The following is a 16,608-nucleotide window of genomic DNA, read 5'->3' on the forward strand; positions in this document are numbered from 1 at the left end:
GACAGCTGGGCCAGTTGCATCTTCATTACATTGTTAAATGATCCATTATGGAGACGGGTGTTTCAGGGTGGTTTTTTTCTTTTCTTTTGTTGGTCTGGATTTTTAGGGTTGTTTTGTAATACATATTTAGTCTCTTCTAGTTGGTGCTAATTATTCATGCTTTTCTTTTATAATTCCTGTTCTCTGTACTGTTTCTCTTTTCTAATTCCTGGTAGTATCTCCAGTTTGTAGATTTAGCATGTGCATGAAAAAGGATCATTTTGTTCCTTGTCTGTATCTTGACCTTGTATTACACATATCCATCAGTCTGGAAGTTATCTCCCTTCTTTTTGCAACTAATAAATCTTATTGCTCTTAACAGGTTTGGTTCTTTTGGCATGCCTGTGCCTTATTTCATGAGGAGGAGAGGAAAAACTATACAGAAACTACTTCTCTTTGATATGGTTGGGATTTATTCTAAAAATGCTTGGTATTGATGGATATGTAGGTTAACAAATCTGTAAAACTTAATAATTTAATATTTAAAGAGCATTTGTGCTGTTGCCTTTTTTTTTTCTAAACAGTTAGATAGATTCAAAGAGCCTCCAGCATTTGGACCAATGTGTGACTTATTGTGGTCAGATCCTTCAGAGGATTTTGGAAATGAAAATTCACCAGAGCATTTCAGTCATAACACAGTCAGAGGATGCTCCTACTTTTATAGGTGAGAGTATGCTGTGATCTGGTTGGGTGTTTTAGTACTAACCCTTCCTGAATATTTTAAGAGGATATCTTTTACTCATAATTGTTTTCATTTCACAGCTATCCAGCAGTTTGTGAATTTTTGCAAAATAATAATTTGTTGTCAATCATTAGAGCACATGAAGCACAAGATGCAGGGTGAGTACTTTGTATCTTTCAAGGAAATAGTCGCAATATAAAATAAAAATTATTTGCTTATTTGCTGTAAGATGTAATATAATTTGTTTGGTTTTACAGTTATAGAATGTACAGGAAAAGTCAAACTACAGGGTTCCCATCTTTAATAACAATTTTTTCAGCACCTAATTACCTGGATGTCTACAATAATAAAGGTAAGAACTTGTTATTGGCAATTATATGTTATAATAAATAAAATTGTCTAACTAGATAATCTAATATGAACCACTTTTTGCCAATTAAGGAACTAAAGGACCAAAAAAAATCTATTAATGAAAGTTATAAGGAAGAGCCATAAAAGACAACCTCCTGTAAGAGGAGTACTTTGAAGCATAAGTGTGGTCAGAGGTTTCCTTTGTGAAAATGGTTGCTATTTAGCACTTGTGATTAAATCTGCTGGTGTTATCCAGTCAGGCAAGGTTTCCCTGTGCTATGAGTTTTCACTCCTCTCATTGTCTTTAGTGGGCAAGGAAGGTGGTTTGCATTGTGGATTGTGGCATCTGAGCATCTTAATTGTGATTGTCATTCCCAGAATGGCCACAGATGGGAAATCAAGGAAGAGCAAGTAGCGATCAAAATACTGATTACCATTGGAAATATTAAGATGGACGTATAGAACAAGAAATCCATTTTTGTCCATCCTCTGCTAAGATGGAGTTGAACAGGAGAAGCATGTTTAATAGTGTGGAGAAAGATTTGCAAGCCATAATTACAGAGAAGAGCTTAGCTGTGAATTAGTATTATTCATTGATGAGTATAAAGTTCAACAACGGAATTTAAAAATAAAGCCTGCTGAAATTCAAATATGATACTAAAGTAAGGTGTTTCAAGTATGTGATGAATGAATGATCTCCGAATGTTCAAATAGCATTCCTTTGAAATCAACACCTTTTTTCTATTAAATATATTGCATTTTATTCCACCCACCTACAAAGAACCACCCTCAGCTCATAGCAGTTCTGTAGGGTGCATAACTGTACACAGGAAAAGATGAGCTGTTGTTACTTTCACTGATTGCAAAGTAAAGGGGAAGTAAAAATATCTTCAGCTGGCTTTTAAAGTTTTTTCACTATCTCTATGGATACTGTATTCATAGAACCCTTTTTCACATGAGCTATTCCCAGTCTGATGCAAGTGTAAGCATAGAAAAATGTGGACAACTACTTGTTTAGCTTTAGAATGCTTCTGGTTTTCTATCATCTTTCTTTATGCTTCTCTTTCCCTCATCTTCAAGATCTCTATGGTTTTACTCCAGTCTTATAGCATGGGAAGACACATAAGAAGAATAAAACATGAATTTGCATATACTGAATGTACTGCTGTTCTGAGTTAGTTTTGTTGAAGTTACTGAAATTATACCTTTTCAGGACTTTTAAAATCTTTGTTGATTGTAGACCTAAAATAGGATAGTACAGACCTATATTGACATGTAACAGTACCTTAGAGTGAAACATAGACAGTAAAAATCCAGAGTGCTCCATTAGTTACCTGTCTGTAAATACTCTGAAAGAAAGAGAATGGAATACCTTTGGGATTATTTACTCTAAATTACAAATAGACCTAAGCCAAGACTGTGACTTTACATTTGCGGTACTCAAAAGTTTTAAACATTCTTTTTAAAATGTCTAAATTTCATTTTAGCTGCTGTATTAAAATATGAAAACAATGTGATGAATATTCGTCAGTTCAATTGTTCTCCTCATCCTTACTGGCTACCAAATTTTATGGATGTTTTCACATGGTCTTTGCCATTTGTTGGAGAAAAAGGTTAGTAGGTGTTATGCATCAACTAATATCTCTTATTTCTCCCAGATTAATGTTGGGAGGATTTTTGTTTTTTAAAATATATTTACCAATGAAAGATGAATTGCATTATTTTTGTGTTGTTTTCTTTACTTGTTTAAGTCAAGGTAGTTAGAACTGCATCTAATATAGCCAAGATGTTAACAGAAATAATAATTTCCACTGGGGGTGTATGTCTCCATTGTTGAGTAGTACCTTTGAACTGCATTTGAAGTTAATATTTGAATTGTTCATATTCTACAGAATGCTAAGTTATATGCATTATTAATCCTGTGTAGTTATAGGTATAAATTTATATTGAGATGTTTGTGTAAAATGTTAATTTTCCTATATGGATGTAACAGATTGACCTTCACTGAAGATAAGTTTTTCAGTTATAATTTTTTCTTGTAAAAAAGATAATTTAGCACAGATGCTCCTTTTTTTTTTTTTTTTTTTCTTTTTCCCTCTAGAGATGATAACTCTGAATCTAGGACACTGGGGCCCCAAGTAGTCCTCAGTTGACAAGCAATGAGGTTAGAGGCTATTTGGGCCTGTTTAAAATCCTTCTATGACAGAAACTGTTCCTTTCATAAAAAGACATCTGGAGAGCTCTTTAGATTTCTTTGAAAATTTCTATCTAATTTAGTTTCAATTTAATTCAAATAAAATAAATTTAAATAAATTTTAGGTTTCCTGCAGTTATGTATTTAAGGACATAAAAACTTAGGATTTTATATAAATGTAAATAGTTTGGACACTTCTTACTGTGGTTAACCCACTCAATTTTTTTTAATGTTTAAATGAAGGGACCTGACATTCAAAATATTTGTTTATATCTCTCTTGCCTGATTATGCAGTAGATAATATTTTCAACAGCAAAGGGCTGATACTGTGCATTTTGCTTTTGTTGCGTTGCTGGTAATGACATCCAGCAGCTTATTTAACAGTGTTTGAGTGTTTCATTGCCCTGCTCAGTGCTTCAGACTGCTGGAGTCATGGCCTTTGTAGGCAGCCTTGCCTTTGGACAAATGCATGTTTCCACTTTTGATGAAGGATTTAATGTCAATATTGTCTGGTCTGCATTGATCAGATCAAAATCATAATAATTCGGGGTTTTTTTACAATAGAGAGTAGCTCTTTCCCAAGAATGAAGAATACAATTATAGCAGATAACACTGGGGTTGTGTGAATTAGTCATGAATAAATGTAGGCAGCAATTTCCAGGGTTTTTAACCAACTGCCTTTTGGATAGGTTTCTGAATACTCCATGTAGAGGAAGATTTGAATATTTTAAGAAAGCGTCTGATATACGTCAGGAAAGATGGAGTGGCAGAATAAGAATATTCCTGGAGGAAAAAAAAATACAAACTTGTCTTAAAAAGCTTGTATCCACTATGTTGATATATTTAAGGGGAGTTTGAAAAGACAAACAGATATTTATATAAATATGTTATATATATTTATATATGTAACATATTTATATTCTAGTATTTTTTTTTGCTTGAGTACTTCTGCTATATGCCTGCAGTAGTCAGGAATAGAATAGCTTTTTCAATTCAAGCCTGAATTTGAGCAGTCAAAATTTTTCATATTTAGGTAAAGTTTGCATAAAAACTAGTTTAAATACTTGACTTTTAATGTAAAACTACTAATTTACAAGAAAAGTCTTCTTATCTAGAAGAACTTCTTGTAAGAGAGGAGTATTCATGTTGTTTGATTGTTTAATGTTTAGTAGTTGCTTATTTTTCTGAGCTTTTTAAATTCTGTGACAGCTCACACCAAGAATTATTTTGAAATAAGGTTGCTGAGTGATGTCTGTGGTGTGAGAAATTCATTCACTAGAGTTGCTGGTGACTAGCTATATCTTGTGTACATGGAAATATTTTCAAGTTCTACACAGAATGAATTAAGATTTATTTTTTCCTATACAGTAACAGAAATGTTGGTGAATGTTTTGAGCATTTGCTCTGATGATGAGCTGATGACAGAGGGAGAAGATCAATTTGACGGTAGGGTTTACTTTAAGATATGTAAATCTTCCTAATGGTAATGACTGATAAACAATAGTTAACTTAGACTGGTGTAATATTGCCTGGCATTTGAACAAAGTTGCTTTCAAATTTTTGTACAGAAAACAATGCTTTTGGTGGGGTAGAGAAGGGAATTGTGTTTGTGATCTAGAGGCAGTGATAGTAACTTTTGCAAATCCTCATATGTGATTTTTATTTAAAACAAACTTTTTGAAAATCCTCATATGGGATCTCAATATAAAACAAACTTCTAGTGGGAAATTCTCCAAATATCTTGACACTTGAAATTTGAAACATACTAACTTACTTTGCTACTATTTAGAATAAATGTATTATAATACACCAAATTTCATAATTATTGCTCTTCAATAACAGCTGACGTAGGAGAACATCAGACACAATATTTTTTATGGCAAAGTACTATAAATAAAGTCTGAAATGCAAGTTTAAGTCTGCATATGAGTTTAAAGGACAGCTTGTTTATGTACATTGTACTATGTGTATTCATGTAATGCATTACAACATCTTTTTGTCTCTTAAACTGTGATACAGTAGATTGTTAAGAGAGGTTTGTAGCATGAGGATTAGGAAGCAACATTGACATGAAGACCTAGCATATCACACTTAGTTTTGTTGGGCTTTTTACAGAAGTGCTTAATGTCACACCTAAACATTTTTCAGACTTGCTTCATTTCATCCAATAACAGAACTGATCTGGTGAATTGTTGTCAGTGGGGGAGGAGGAAGAAAACTTTCAGCAGCCTTTGAGGAACATGAAAGGATCATTTGTAAAGACATTAGAGACACAACCCCTTTCTTAGCATTACTGTGTTCCAATTCGATAGCAGGATAGTGCTGTGCTCAGCAGCTGTGTGTTTTCCATTGGAGTGCATTGGTTCTGAGCCACTTCAACTTTGCTGCTATTTAGATGATTGCCAAAAATGTGAAAACGTGGAAGAAGTGTCAGAAGTGATCGTACCAACAGTCAATTCCTGGTTTTTATGCAAGTAAATCTACTAAACTGAACATAAAGCAGCTGCACCAAGCAGGGTGTGGTGGTATTCTGAGGCATTAGGATTTATGTTTGCCAGAGTAGTTGCAGTTGTCAGTTGATTGCATATGCCCTGTCTGTAGTTTCTTAATTTGAATTATTTTATTATTCTGTCTCCTTTAACAATTTCTTTGCTTGATGTGTCTCTTATGCCACCTAGGTACTGTCTATGCTTTATCTTTCTATGTGGTTGGATTTTTTTTTTAACTGTTGACTTTCAAGCATTCACTTGTTATTCGTCAAATTTTAAATATTCTCAACAATTCCACTTCTTGTTTGATGAATGCATTTTCAAGTGTTGCAATTTTCCATTTTATTTTTTTCATATTTCTTCTCCATTCCTTCTTTATTACCACTGCCAAGTTAAATATCTTTTTTTTTTTGTCTCACTCACCTTTTTCTCCATCGTTCACTTCCTTTTTTTCTGGACTCCCCATCTGAAGAGCGACTCATATATGGCAATAAAAAAGGTACAGACCAGACAGAGTAGGAATGTTTTGAAATATGACTTCACAGAACCTGACAGTCTAAAGTATTAATGAGTAAATACCTTTCTATTGAGAGTTATCATGTAGTAGTATATGTTTATTAACCATTTGAATAGGAATTTTATAAGGACTTGTGTATTCTGTTATGAGAAGTCATACTTCAAGACATCTGTCTTTCTGTGCATGATTTTTTTCCCTTCTTTTTTCATTCCTTTTTTTTGTAGAATTTCATTCTTTTATCTACTTTTAAAATTTTATCTTTGGTCCTGCATGTGTAGGGAGCTTTCAGTTGTCTGTCTTGCTATTTTATACTTTCCTCATGAGCTGTTTTTTCAAGGTTGTGCATGGAATATGTTTATAAAATGTTCCAAAATCTGGTTTGTGTAGTACGTTTCATCCTCTTAACTGAGATGTCAAAAAAAGTACTTTTTGATTCTCTGTGAATTTTGAAGCTGGCCAGATGCAAATTGTCAGAAGAAGCCTAGTTACCAACTTAAATTCATGGTCTGTCGCTTGTTTTTCAGAAATCACAGGAGAGATAGTTTTGTACAGAGATATTCTTCTGGCTGCTACTTGCCTAATAATATTTTTTCTCTCTGTGTAAATTTGTTGGTTCCAGAGAATGTTTCTAATACTTCAGAATGCATTAGATTTTAGACATGTTTCCAAAAGTTATGTCTGGGGCACAACATGTCAGTGTTTCAGAACTTGTTTCTTACGCAGGCGTTGGGAATGGGAAATGGGGAAGTTCTTTGTCATGTCTCCTGTAATTTAGGGTGTAATCAAGACATTCTTCTGCGAGCAGATGCCATTCTCTAAGTAACCAGGATTCAATGGCTGCATTAGTGCAGTGCTGCAGCCTGGAGTAATGCCTTTGGCTTTTTGCCTTGGCTGTGTTGCTTCTGGAGGACCAGGGCAATGAGAAATCACCTTAAAAAAGAACCAAACATGAAAAATCCCAACAAAGAAACAAAACCCCCTCAAACAAACCAAGCACCCCAAAGCAAACTTTCTCATTTTAAAGCACAGGGACTAGCACTGCCTGAAGTCTTTGCAGTTGGCACATTACAGCTTGGCATCAGTGGAGCCTGCAATTTGGTGTAGGTAGAAGGAAAATTGAGGAACTTAAAGAGAAATATTTGATGTTCCCCTTAGCCCTGAGCTTTTCAAACTCTAAAAGAGTCTCCTTCTCATTCCAGATTCTCAAGTGGCTATTCAGTAGTGTTCAAAGAGAGAAAGCGAAAATTTCTACAACTTTAAAAATTAAAAGTTAAGGTTTCAAGGAAATTATTTTCAGTAAAATTTGAATGTTTCATACAATCCTATTCCCAGTTTTTCCTGAGCCACCTGTTTTGCCACTTTTGTAGCTTGATGTCTGTTAAAATTGTAATTTTGTCAAAAAAAAACTTTACTGAGCAGTTCCTGGCTTTTTTGCTTTGTTTGTGTGGACTGGCAGTTATTTGTCATACCAAAAGATTCTGTCATTGTGTTCTTACAAAGGCTGTCTCTTGCCCCCGTTTTTTCTTTGTAATTACACCTTTTCTGTCTTGGATGGTTTTGTTGTTTTTGTTGTTTTTTGCCCTTACATGCTTTATCTTTTGTCTTTTATTTGGTTTGGTGTTCAGGGTGGAAAGTCTACCCACTCTTGTGCCACAGAAGGCCTTGTGTCCTTGCAGCTGTGGTCTGAGAAGTGTGACTGTTGTGCCTGAGTGTCTGTACCCTCACAGGGAAGCTAGTGAGCAGGGATGGAAAACAGCTTCTTCTACAGCTCTCTTTTTGAGTGCAAGTAGGCCAATTTTGAATGTGTGGCTCTTCCTCTGCCCACTTCTGTGGTCCTCTCTGCTACATTCTTGCAATTTAGTTGGCGACTTCTTATTGTGTACCTTTCTCCCAAGACTGAACAACACTGGAGCTCTGGAATACCTGACACTCCTGTCTGAGCTTGTTCACTCTTGGTCCCCTGTGATTCCATTCACAGTATGACTGAGTTACTCTTACCTTGATGTGATTAATGCTCTCCTTCTCCAGTGGCTGAGGAGAAGTAAGGATTTTGGTTTTGATATCTCCTCATCTGCCTCTACTGTTCTAATAAAATTGAGGAGTTGACAAAGGGAAAGTAAGATGAGGGGAAGGATGACTTATACATTGAAACAAACCAGAGAGAGGAGACAGGTGTTGGAGAAAGGTGTTTCTGTTTTCATGTCAAGGCAGGCAAAGGTGGCTCTCCTTCCTAATCACGAGCCTCCTTTCAGAGCTTTGTCTTCACTTTTATCTGTCACAAGTGGTATCACTCTGCCCTGTGGAGTGTGCAGTATTTACTCCAGATCTTTGGTATTTGTAATTTCTTCAAATGATGCAAACCTAAGATGACATGGAACACAGACTTAAGTGGTAAGAAAGGTACCACTGCGAGTTTTTGCTTGTTTATTTTCGGAGGGGTTTTCATGGAGTTGTGTTTTGGGTAGCTGAGATAAAAACAAGGAAACCACTGTTTTCTCTTGAACAGCTGTGTAGCGATTAGAAAATAATTAATTTTTGTGGCTTTGTATCTCTTTGGCTTCTATATTGGGCTGCTTGCCTACATGTTGATATACACACATACACATTCTTAGTACATGTCAGTACTAAGAATTTAAAGTGTAAAATTTAGGCAAATGAGTTAATGTAGTTACTACATTGTAGTGATGGTAGTTCAGACGTTGACTAGGTTTAGAAAATCATTGTGAACAATCTAAACTTTTTTTGTGTGTATTTTGTGGACACAGAGGTGATGGTGGTTTTGCTGGTATTCTGAAGCTCTAATTTGATACCATTGTGCCCTTAAGTGTTTGGGTACTGACCTTCTATGAAGAGTACTGAACTTAAACAGTTGTTGAATTGTTGAATTTGATGCACTGTAAAACAATGATCTTCTAAAGAATCATGAGCTTGAGACTCTTTCTTCTTCTATTGAAAGTAGGTACAGCTGCCGCACGGAAGGAAATAATCAGAAATAAAATTCGTGCAATTGGCAAGATGGCAAGAGTCTTCTCTGTTCTCAGGTACTTGCATGATTTCTGCATTCCTTAACCCCTATTACATATGCAAGGTAAACATCTCTGTTTCAGGATAATGAATGCCAAAGATTTTTCAGGGAGATCACTGTGCATCAGAATCTTGTTTAGCATATTAGAACACCCTGTTAATGGAATTTTTGGATGAAGACTATTTTTGAGTTATTTTTGAGACATGTTGCAAGAAATTAGAGAACATGATCTTTAGTGTTCGTGTTGTTTGTCCAGCTGTTAACTAGGAGTCTTGGAAAGGCAATACCAGATAGAGTGACTGAAATCAAGGGTATAATGAAGAAGGTCAGGACTTACTCTGAAAATTTCTGACATACCATGAACTTGAGGAGTAGAGGGGTTTTGTTTTCAGTTTTGGTTTGTTTCTTTTCAGCTATTTAAAAAATACCCCATCTTCTTTAAATGTAGAGATTTCATCATCCTATTTACCCAAAATGTCTGTTTTTCCACAGAAAATAATTGCTCAAGTAGGGGTAATTTTTTAAAGTTCTTATTTCCCAAAGTAGAGACATTTAAAACAAAATTGGCGTTTGTTTTATGGTAGTGAGATAGATTCTGTACCTCATGAAGCATTCAGTGCTCATTTCAAAGCTATGAACCTGCATGTGAATAACTGCTCAGAATTTGGTCCAGAAGTAGCCAGCATTTATAACTCCTAGGCGGAGGAAAGTCTGGTATGGAATAGAATTACTTTGGCCTTTTAAATTGTTGGAATTTGAATTTACATTCAGTCTTGACATGCCTAAAACACAGCAAAACTCGTCTGTCCCTTTCCCCATCCGTTGTTTTACTTCAATGCAAGTTTGTTACTGTTTTTTCACACAGGGAGGAGAGTGAAAGTGTGCTGACACTCAAGGGTTTGACTCCCACTGGAATGTTACCTAGTGGAGTGTTGGCTGGAGGACGACAGACCCTGCAAAGTGGTAATGATGTTATGCAACTTGCTGTGCCTCAGATGGACTGGGGCACATCTCACTCTTTTGCTAACACCACACATAATGCATGCAGGGAATTTCTTATGCTTTTCAGTTCTTGTCTTAGCGGCTGATACAAGCATAGTGTTATGTGTTAATCAGGCAATGTGAAATGGATACTTAACCAGGGTATAAAACTAAAAGCCAACTAGTTCAGCAGTGTCAAGCTATGTTTTTCAGACTCTGAGCTTCCTTAGTTTACAATTTTTCAGGTGGGGTGACCTTATAGATCTCGTATTGAGGCATTTAATCATTACAGATACAAAAATGGCAGTGTAATTTTGCATCATTACTTGTGTGCTCTCCATTAAAATGGTTTTATTATAGCTGTGTTAGTATTTTCATTGACAATGTCAAATCCTTGTTGATATTAATATTAACAAACAGCTACAGACTGCATAGTTCCATATTACACTCCATTGACAGATTGGAATGTGCTATGTTTTGTACCCTGGTAATTAATGCCAAAGTTTGTTCTCTATGTTGTTTGTCAAATGTTCTATGTATAATTGACCTCCCTGAATTGTCCTTGTAACATGCTGTTTCCTTCCTCTGCAGATGTAGCTGCTTTCTTAGATCTGTCTGTCTCTCTCTAGGTATAGATGTATGTCTGTATAAGTGTTAAAATTAAACCACTATCCCAGACACTTGTCTGTCTCTTAATGTAGAAGCAATGTTGTAGCACCTTGTTTTTGAGGTTTGCTGCATTTGCTGCTGCACACTGTCTGTGCATTTTCAACAACAATGTACTTGAAAAGTATTCAATCATTTGTTATAAAATCAGTTGAGAATAAAGGGATTGAATTTAAAACTTGTAAATAAATCAAAATAAAAGGGTGTTATTAAGTGTGCATATATTTTTTTTGCATGAAAAATAAAAAGAACTCTATACAAAATATACCTGTAATCTGGCTCATTGAATATTTTGTAAAAGGTTTTCATTCTTTTTTTTTAGTTTGTTGAATCATTGGATCATATTTTTCACAAGGCCCATAATGATTAACTAGGATTAGGGAGGATGCTTATGAGCTTATACCAAGTGTGTTAGAAGAATGAAGTCCATGTTTTCTGTTCACAGTGGTGAATAACTGAAAAACACCAGTCTGAAACTGGACTTCATATCAGCAGCACTCTTAACATATTCAAAGACTTTTTATTGGCCACCTTCAGGCTCTGCTAGGAAGTACAAAACTTTAGTATGGGAAGACTGAATTTTATAACTATTGAAAGATTGTGATATATGAATACCACTTTTTACACAATCTATTTTCCAAGAGTAGCTGCTTTTCTCATTTCATTATTTAGACTGTTTATTTGAATTCCTTATATTTTCTATGTAGTTTTTTGAAAGCCTTTCACTACATTTACTATTAAACTATCAAAGCTGTTTTTAATAGCTTTGAAACACAAATGTCACATTTTAAATCATTTTTCAGTGGACATATAATGTCTACAAGTAAGTTTATATGTCCAGTGTATGTATGTGATTGTTTTGTGAATGTCTATAACAAGAAATTGTGTATGTTTCCTAATCCATTCAACTATTCCAAAAGCATATGTTCTAGCTTTAATTTTCATTGTTTAATAAGAAATTTTATTATGCTTAAAAATGAGTCTGCATTCCTCTCACTCATTTAACAAATTTTTATCCATGTTGCATTACAAATACCAGAGAGGATCAAACTGACTAGAAAATATTTTTTTACATAAAGCACATGACTTTCTACCATTACTGAAAATGTGGGACATTTGGAAAGTATGCAAAATCCATTATGGATTTTTATGGGTGTGGGTTTTCTCTTGACTAGAACTTTTGATGGCAATATTTCCTGATGCACTACGTTAATATTCCTCATTTGTTTTAGTCATCTTGATTGTTCAAAATAAATTATGCCAACTGTTAGTTCTTAAACTGAAGTAACTTATTTTACTGATGTTACTGTTTCAGTCTTAAAAGAGTAGTTTTCAAATTAGGGTTAATACTCAATTGCAAAGGTATCAGTAAACCAAAAATAAAATAAAACTTCACTAACTGACCATTTTCTAAACCATTGTAGTATCAGAGAATTTATATTCTTGACAAAAATATGGTCACTGCTAGTATAGTATGTTTCCTACTACAAATATTTAATTACTCTTTGAAGTATTTTGTACTGTGTTGGTCAGTATACTATCTATAATTTAAACTAGTCTAGGCTTGCAAAAATAAAAGAACGTAGTATTAATTGAAGTAATTTTTTATTCTGTATTTTTGTTGGCTTAAAAATATACAAATTTGACTGGTACACCCTAGGTTTTCCTGGTTTCAGTCTTACAGATGCTCATTTTTCAATAGCACACTGATTGCTGTTTAATCGATAAGCAGCTTTGAAAGTTATAAGAAATTGGAGTGTATATTTACATTTCTCTAGAGAGCTGGGTTGAAATTATTTTATCAAGGCAAATAGATATACAAACCTATGCTGTTTTTGCATATTTACCTATTAGAGTTCTTAATGTCAGTAACATTTTTTCATTGTGGGTCTTAGCAGATGCCACTGTTCTGTCAGGACATTGTTGAGCCCAGCTGCTCTGTTTGTGAGCTGCTGGCCCTTCTCCTCCTCCTCCTCCTCCTGCTTGGAGCAGCAGTGCCTGGTGGTTTTGCCTGGTGTTTCTGCCTGGTGGCTTTGCTGGGTGGCTTTTCCATGCCGCCAGGCAGCACCAGGACAGATCCTCACTGCAGCACAGAGCAGCCCAGGGGAGAATGGCAAATGCAGACTGCAGCCAAGGGCTTAAACAAAGACAGCTCAGTTCAAAAGCATAATTCTGGAAAAAAATGCAAGCCTACACCCTATGGGAGACATCGATGTATGATTTCTTTTTTTCATGAATATATGGATATATTTTTTTTAATGAATCATAGCTTACTTTTTGATAGCTTTAATGTGTTAGGTTAAAAACAGACTTTGGGAAACCACGGTCTTTGTATATTTCTAATTTTTAATGTAAATTTGTTTTTTATTATTTTTGTTGCTTGCATTATAGTAGCTGAAATAATAAAGATAATATTAAGTACTGTTATTTAAAATAATATTTCCTAGTGACTTATTTTGTGAATTTAATTCAATAAAATTAGCTTTCAAATTGAGCCAACATCTGCTAAAAACTGATAAAACACCTAGAGCTTTATAAAGCAACACACTAAAAAGAAATCTAAATTAAAAATTGTGAGTACTTCATGGTCATCAGTTGAACTATTGCCACTGCTATTAGTCAGAAAGCAGTCAGGGTAGTTTTTTGTGTTTATGTTGCAAATTGGTAAGGATTCTATCACATACATCCATTAAGTAAAACAAGAGGAGAGCTGAAATTAAGGATAGAAATGCCATTGAAACTTGCTTAAAATCAGCTTTCAATTGAGAATTTTCAGAGCAAAGACTTAGAATTATCTGTTAATATGATCCAGTATTTATTTGAGGTTTATCATAATCTACAAAGAATAAAGTTTTAATTTAGATATACCTGCAAAAGAGAATCCAACAAAATAATTTTCCAAATTGAGTCTCTACATCTTTTTTTAAGTTCTTGTATTTTCCAGTCAGTTTGTTCTTTTATGTCAAGTTGAAAATTATCTTTTTCCTAACTGTGATGAATATTCCAAGGTCTTTTTGGAATAGTAGTACTACAAGTAGCGTGAACTAGGAGTAAATTTTGAAACCTGTATTTATGACCAAGCTACATAATTTGCAGAGATAAATCAGTATTCGTGATCTTTTCAGGAAAAGATTGAAAACAAAGACTCCACAGGTAACAGAAAATGGTGGAAAGAGGTGGTTTCTTTACATAGTTTTATATTTGTATGGCAAATTGATTGTCGTTTGCAAATATGTATTTGGTGACTTTCTAAAACAATTCTTAAAGTAATTTATTTTTAGAAATAGAGAAAATTTTTTCCCTTAATGTAGCCATAAATAAGCATCCACTCAAGTGGCTTTTTGATTTAATTCTGGAATTGCCCTTGTCTCTGTAGATTTAAGTGCAGAACTGTTTTAACGTTTTTTTCATTTTTTTGTTCCATGGAAAGTGCAGTATATGGAATTCAAAATGTTGCATTTTCCTTAAGTATTTAATATTATTTTATGAAATAAAATAGTATTAATTGGATACTTACATAATGCAAGTATCCAATTTCTTTAGACTATCTCAGTGAAAATTAGAACCTTATGCAACAGTGAGCTTAAAACATAGTGCAGGCAATTCATACATAACATAGTGTAGGCATAGTGTAGGTGATTGGTTTTGTTGGATAGGAAATGAGAAGTAATAAACTTAAATCTCTTAAAAGAATTCTGTTCTCATCTAATGCCCTATTTTCTTATAGAGCTATTTTCCCCAGCACTTGCTTGAATACTCTGCCATGATTTTTGTTGTTAACAGTATCTATGAAGCACTACACAAGTAGGTTTACCACTATGTAAGCTACTTTTTGTTAATATTTCTGAAATTATGGTATTAGAGGCATGGCAAATAGTGGAGGAGGTAAAAAGTTGTTACCATGATTGACTTAGCTACAGTTCAGGTTGTAATAATAATAACCTTATGTTAAAGCTTTGCCATCTAGAGCTAAAATTATGAGGAAAGATCTTACACATAAGAAATCAAAGCAGTTGTCATAGTTATTCAGCTAGCAAGCTAGATGTTCTTCATATTCACGTTAATTCACCCACTAAAACTATGTTAAATCCAGACCTCTTCCTGCTGTAGACTTTGTTGTTGATTCAACTAAACAATTGACAAGACTTTTTAAATATGCAGATTTAACTAACTTTCTAGATTTGTCTTCTTTGGCTTAAATTTCACAGTTCTGTTCTCAGAGATGCCTATTTTAGCTTAAAATATTGTGAGAAATTGAAGTACTAGTTAAACTTCATGGAGCTAAAGATAAAGAGAAAAGTAATTTTTTACTGTTATTAGAATGCTGGTAGTGTTATTTTTATAGTGTCCTTCCTGGTAATTTAATGAAGCTCACTAATGCATTTTAATTGTCAGAAATAGTCTCAAATATATTTTTAGTATTTTTTAAACCTTGCCACAACTTTAGCATCAGTTGAAGTTTTCCACTGCTGTCTTAAAAAAAAACCAAAACAAAAATCAGAAATGTATAGTTTATAACATCAGTTCATTAGTGTTACTTAGACAAACTTTTAGTTGATAAACTCTGCTAGTTAAAATTTAGGAAAGGTTCACTTAGACTTAAAAATAATCCCCCAGAAACTTAATTGTCATTTTAACTACTTGTAATCTAATCTGGCGTAGCATACTATATTAAATTGATCATTGCCTTTTCTGCTATGCGATATTACACTCTTCATCTTTCTCATTCATTTTGCATGCATCTGCTCACTTCTGTACAGCCACTGTAGAGGCAATTGAGGCTGAAAAAGGTATGATCAGAGTCTTTGCCCTTGGCAGAGATCTGTGGTGTCTGGGAGGGAATTCAAAAGTACTCTGTGTGGGTGTGTTTTATTTTCAACTTGCACAAGCAGAGATGAATCAACTGCATTGATTCATCTATTTTACATGTAACATTCATTTCTGGCTTTAGGATGATTATCTTTAATATTTTAGGGAACTTCTTGGGGGTTTTTGGTCTCCTTTTGTTGTTTTTTTTTTACAGAATATGGTGTAGGTTTTTGTACAATAGCATGTTGTGATATGTGATGTTGTCTTGAAGTTCTTAAAAATAGAAGTGTTTAGTGGTTTTTTTCTGCATTCAACTGAAGGTTTTGTTTGATTGTGGGAAGGGGATGTTATATGTGGAAGGAGGGTTGTTTATGCATGCCTTTTCTCATAAAATATATTTAATGGCTTTAAACATTTTTTTTAAACTTTCTGTGATATCTGGTAGTGCAAGACATATAACTTTTTTTTCTATAGATTTTGAATATAATTTACTGTTCAAAATTATTTTTAGTATTTATGAGACATTAAGTTCAATATATTATTAGTGCTTCTGAGCTAAATAAGTTGTATATACATCCTCTATTAGTGGTATTGAGCAAAATGCCATCAAATTATTTGGTTCAGAGTCTTCAATTTCAGATTCTTTCTTTTCAGAGAGGCTTTAGTTTCTTCTTGCTCAGAATTCAATGAAATGAATGACAAACAGCATAGCCATTGAGAGAGCTACCTTTGGGGTTTTTCAGATTTAGTTGCAAAGCACCATTTAATGACTGTATTCTTTGTTTTTTTAATTAAGGAAGTCAGATCTCCAAAAATATAAACAAGTGCCATATTCTGTTCTCACACACACCTGCA

General features: G+C 34.1%; 1 protein-coding gene across 9 annotated transcripts in view; it reads left to right on the top strand.

The window, feature by feature from the left end:
• PPP3CB (protein phosphatase 3 catalytic subunit beta) overlaps positions 1–16,608 on the top strand; it is a 47,158-nt gene that overhangs the window by 21,351 nt on the left and 9,199 nt on the right. For 3 of the 9 annotated variants that reach the window (XR_005257397.1, XM_038140974.1, XM_038140970.1), the window contains exons 6-13: positions 564–703; positions 802–879; positions 979–1,073; positions 2,560–2,685; positions 4,635–4,712; positions 6,228–6,254; positions 9,229–9,313; positions 10,163–10,260. Coding sequence is in view for 8 of the 9 variants with exons in the window: in XM_038140974.1 (XP_037996902.1) it covers positions 564–703; positions 802–879; positions 979–1,073; positions 2,560–2,685; positions 4,635–4,712; positions 6,228–6,254; positions 9,229–9,313; positions 10,163–10,260 (727 nt within the window). In the remaining variant the exon portion in view is untranslated. Of the gene's footprint in view, positions 1–563; positions 704–801; positions 880–978; positions 1,074–2,559; positions 2,686–4,634; positions 4,713–6,227; positions 6,255–9,228; positions 9,314–10,162; positions 10,261–14,069; positions 14,098–15,704; positions 15,735–16,608 lie in introns of all 9 variants that reach the window. The other 6 variants (XM_038140973.1, XM_038140966.1, XM_038140967.1 and 3 more) reach the window with 6 other exon arrangements.

This window comes from Motacilla alba, chromosome 6 (assembly GCF_015832195.1).
Source record: "Motacilla alba alba isolate MOTALB_02 chromosome 6, Motacilla_alba_V1.0_pri, whole genome shotgun sequence".
In the NCBI taxonomy this organism is placed as follows: Eukaryota; Metazoa; Chordata; class Aves; order Passeriformes; family Motacillidae; genus Motacilla; species Motacilla alba.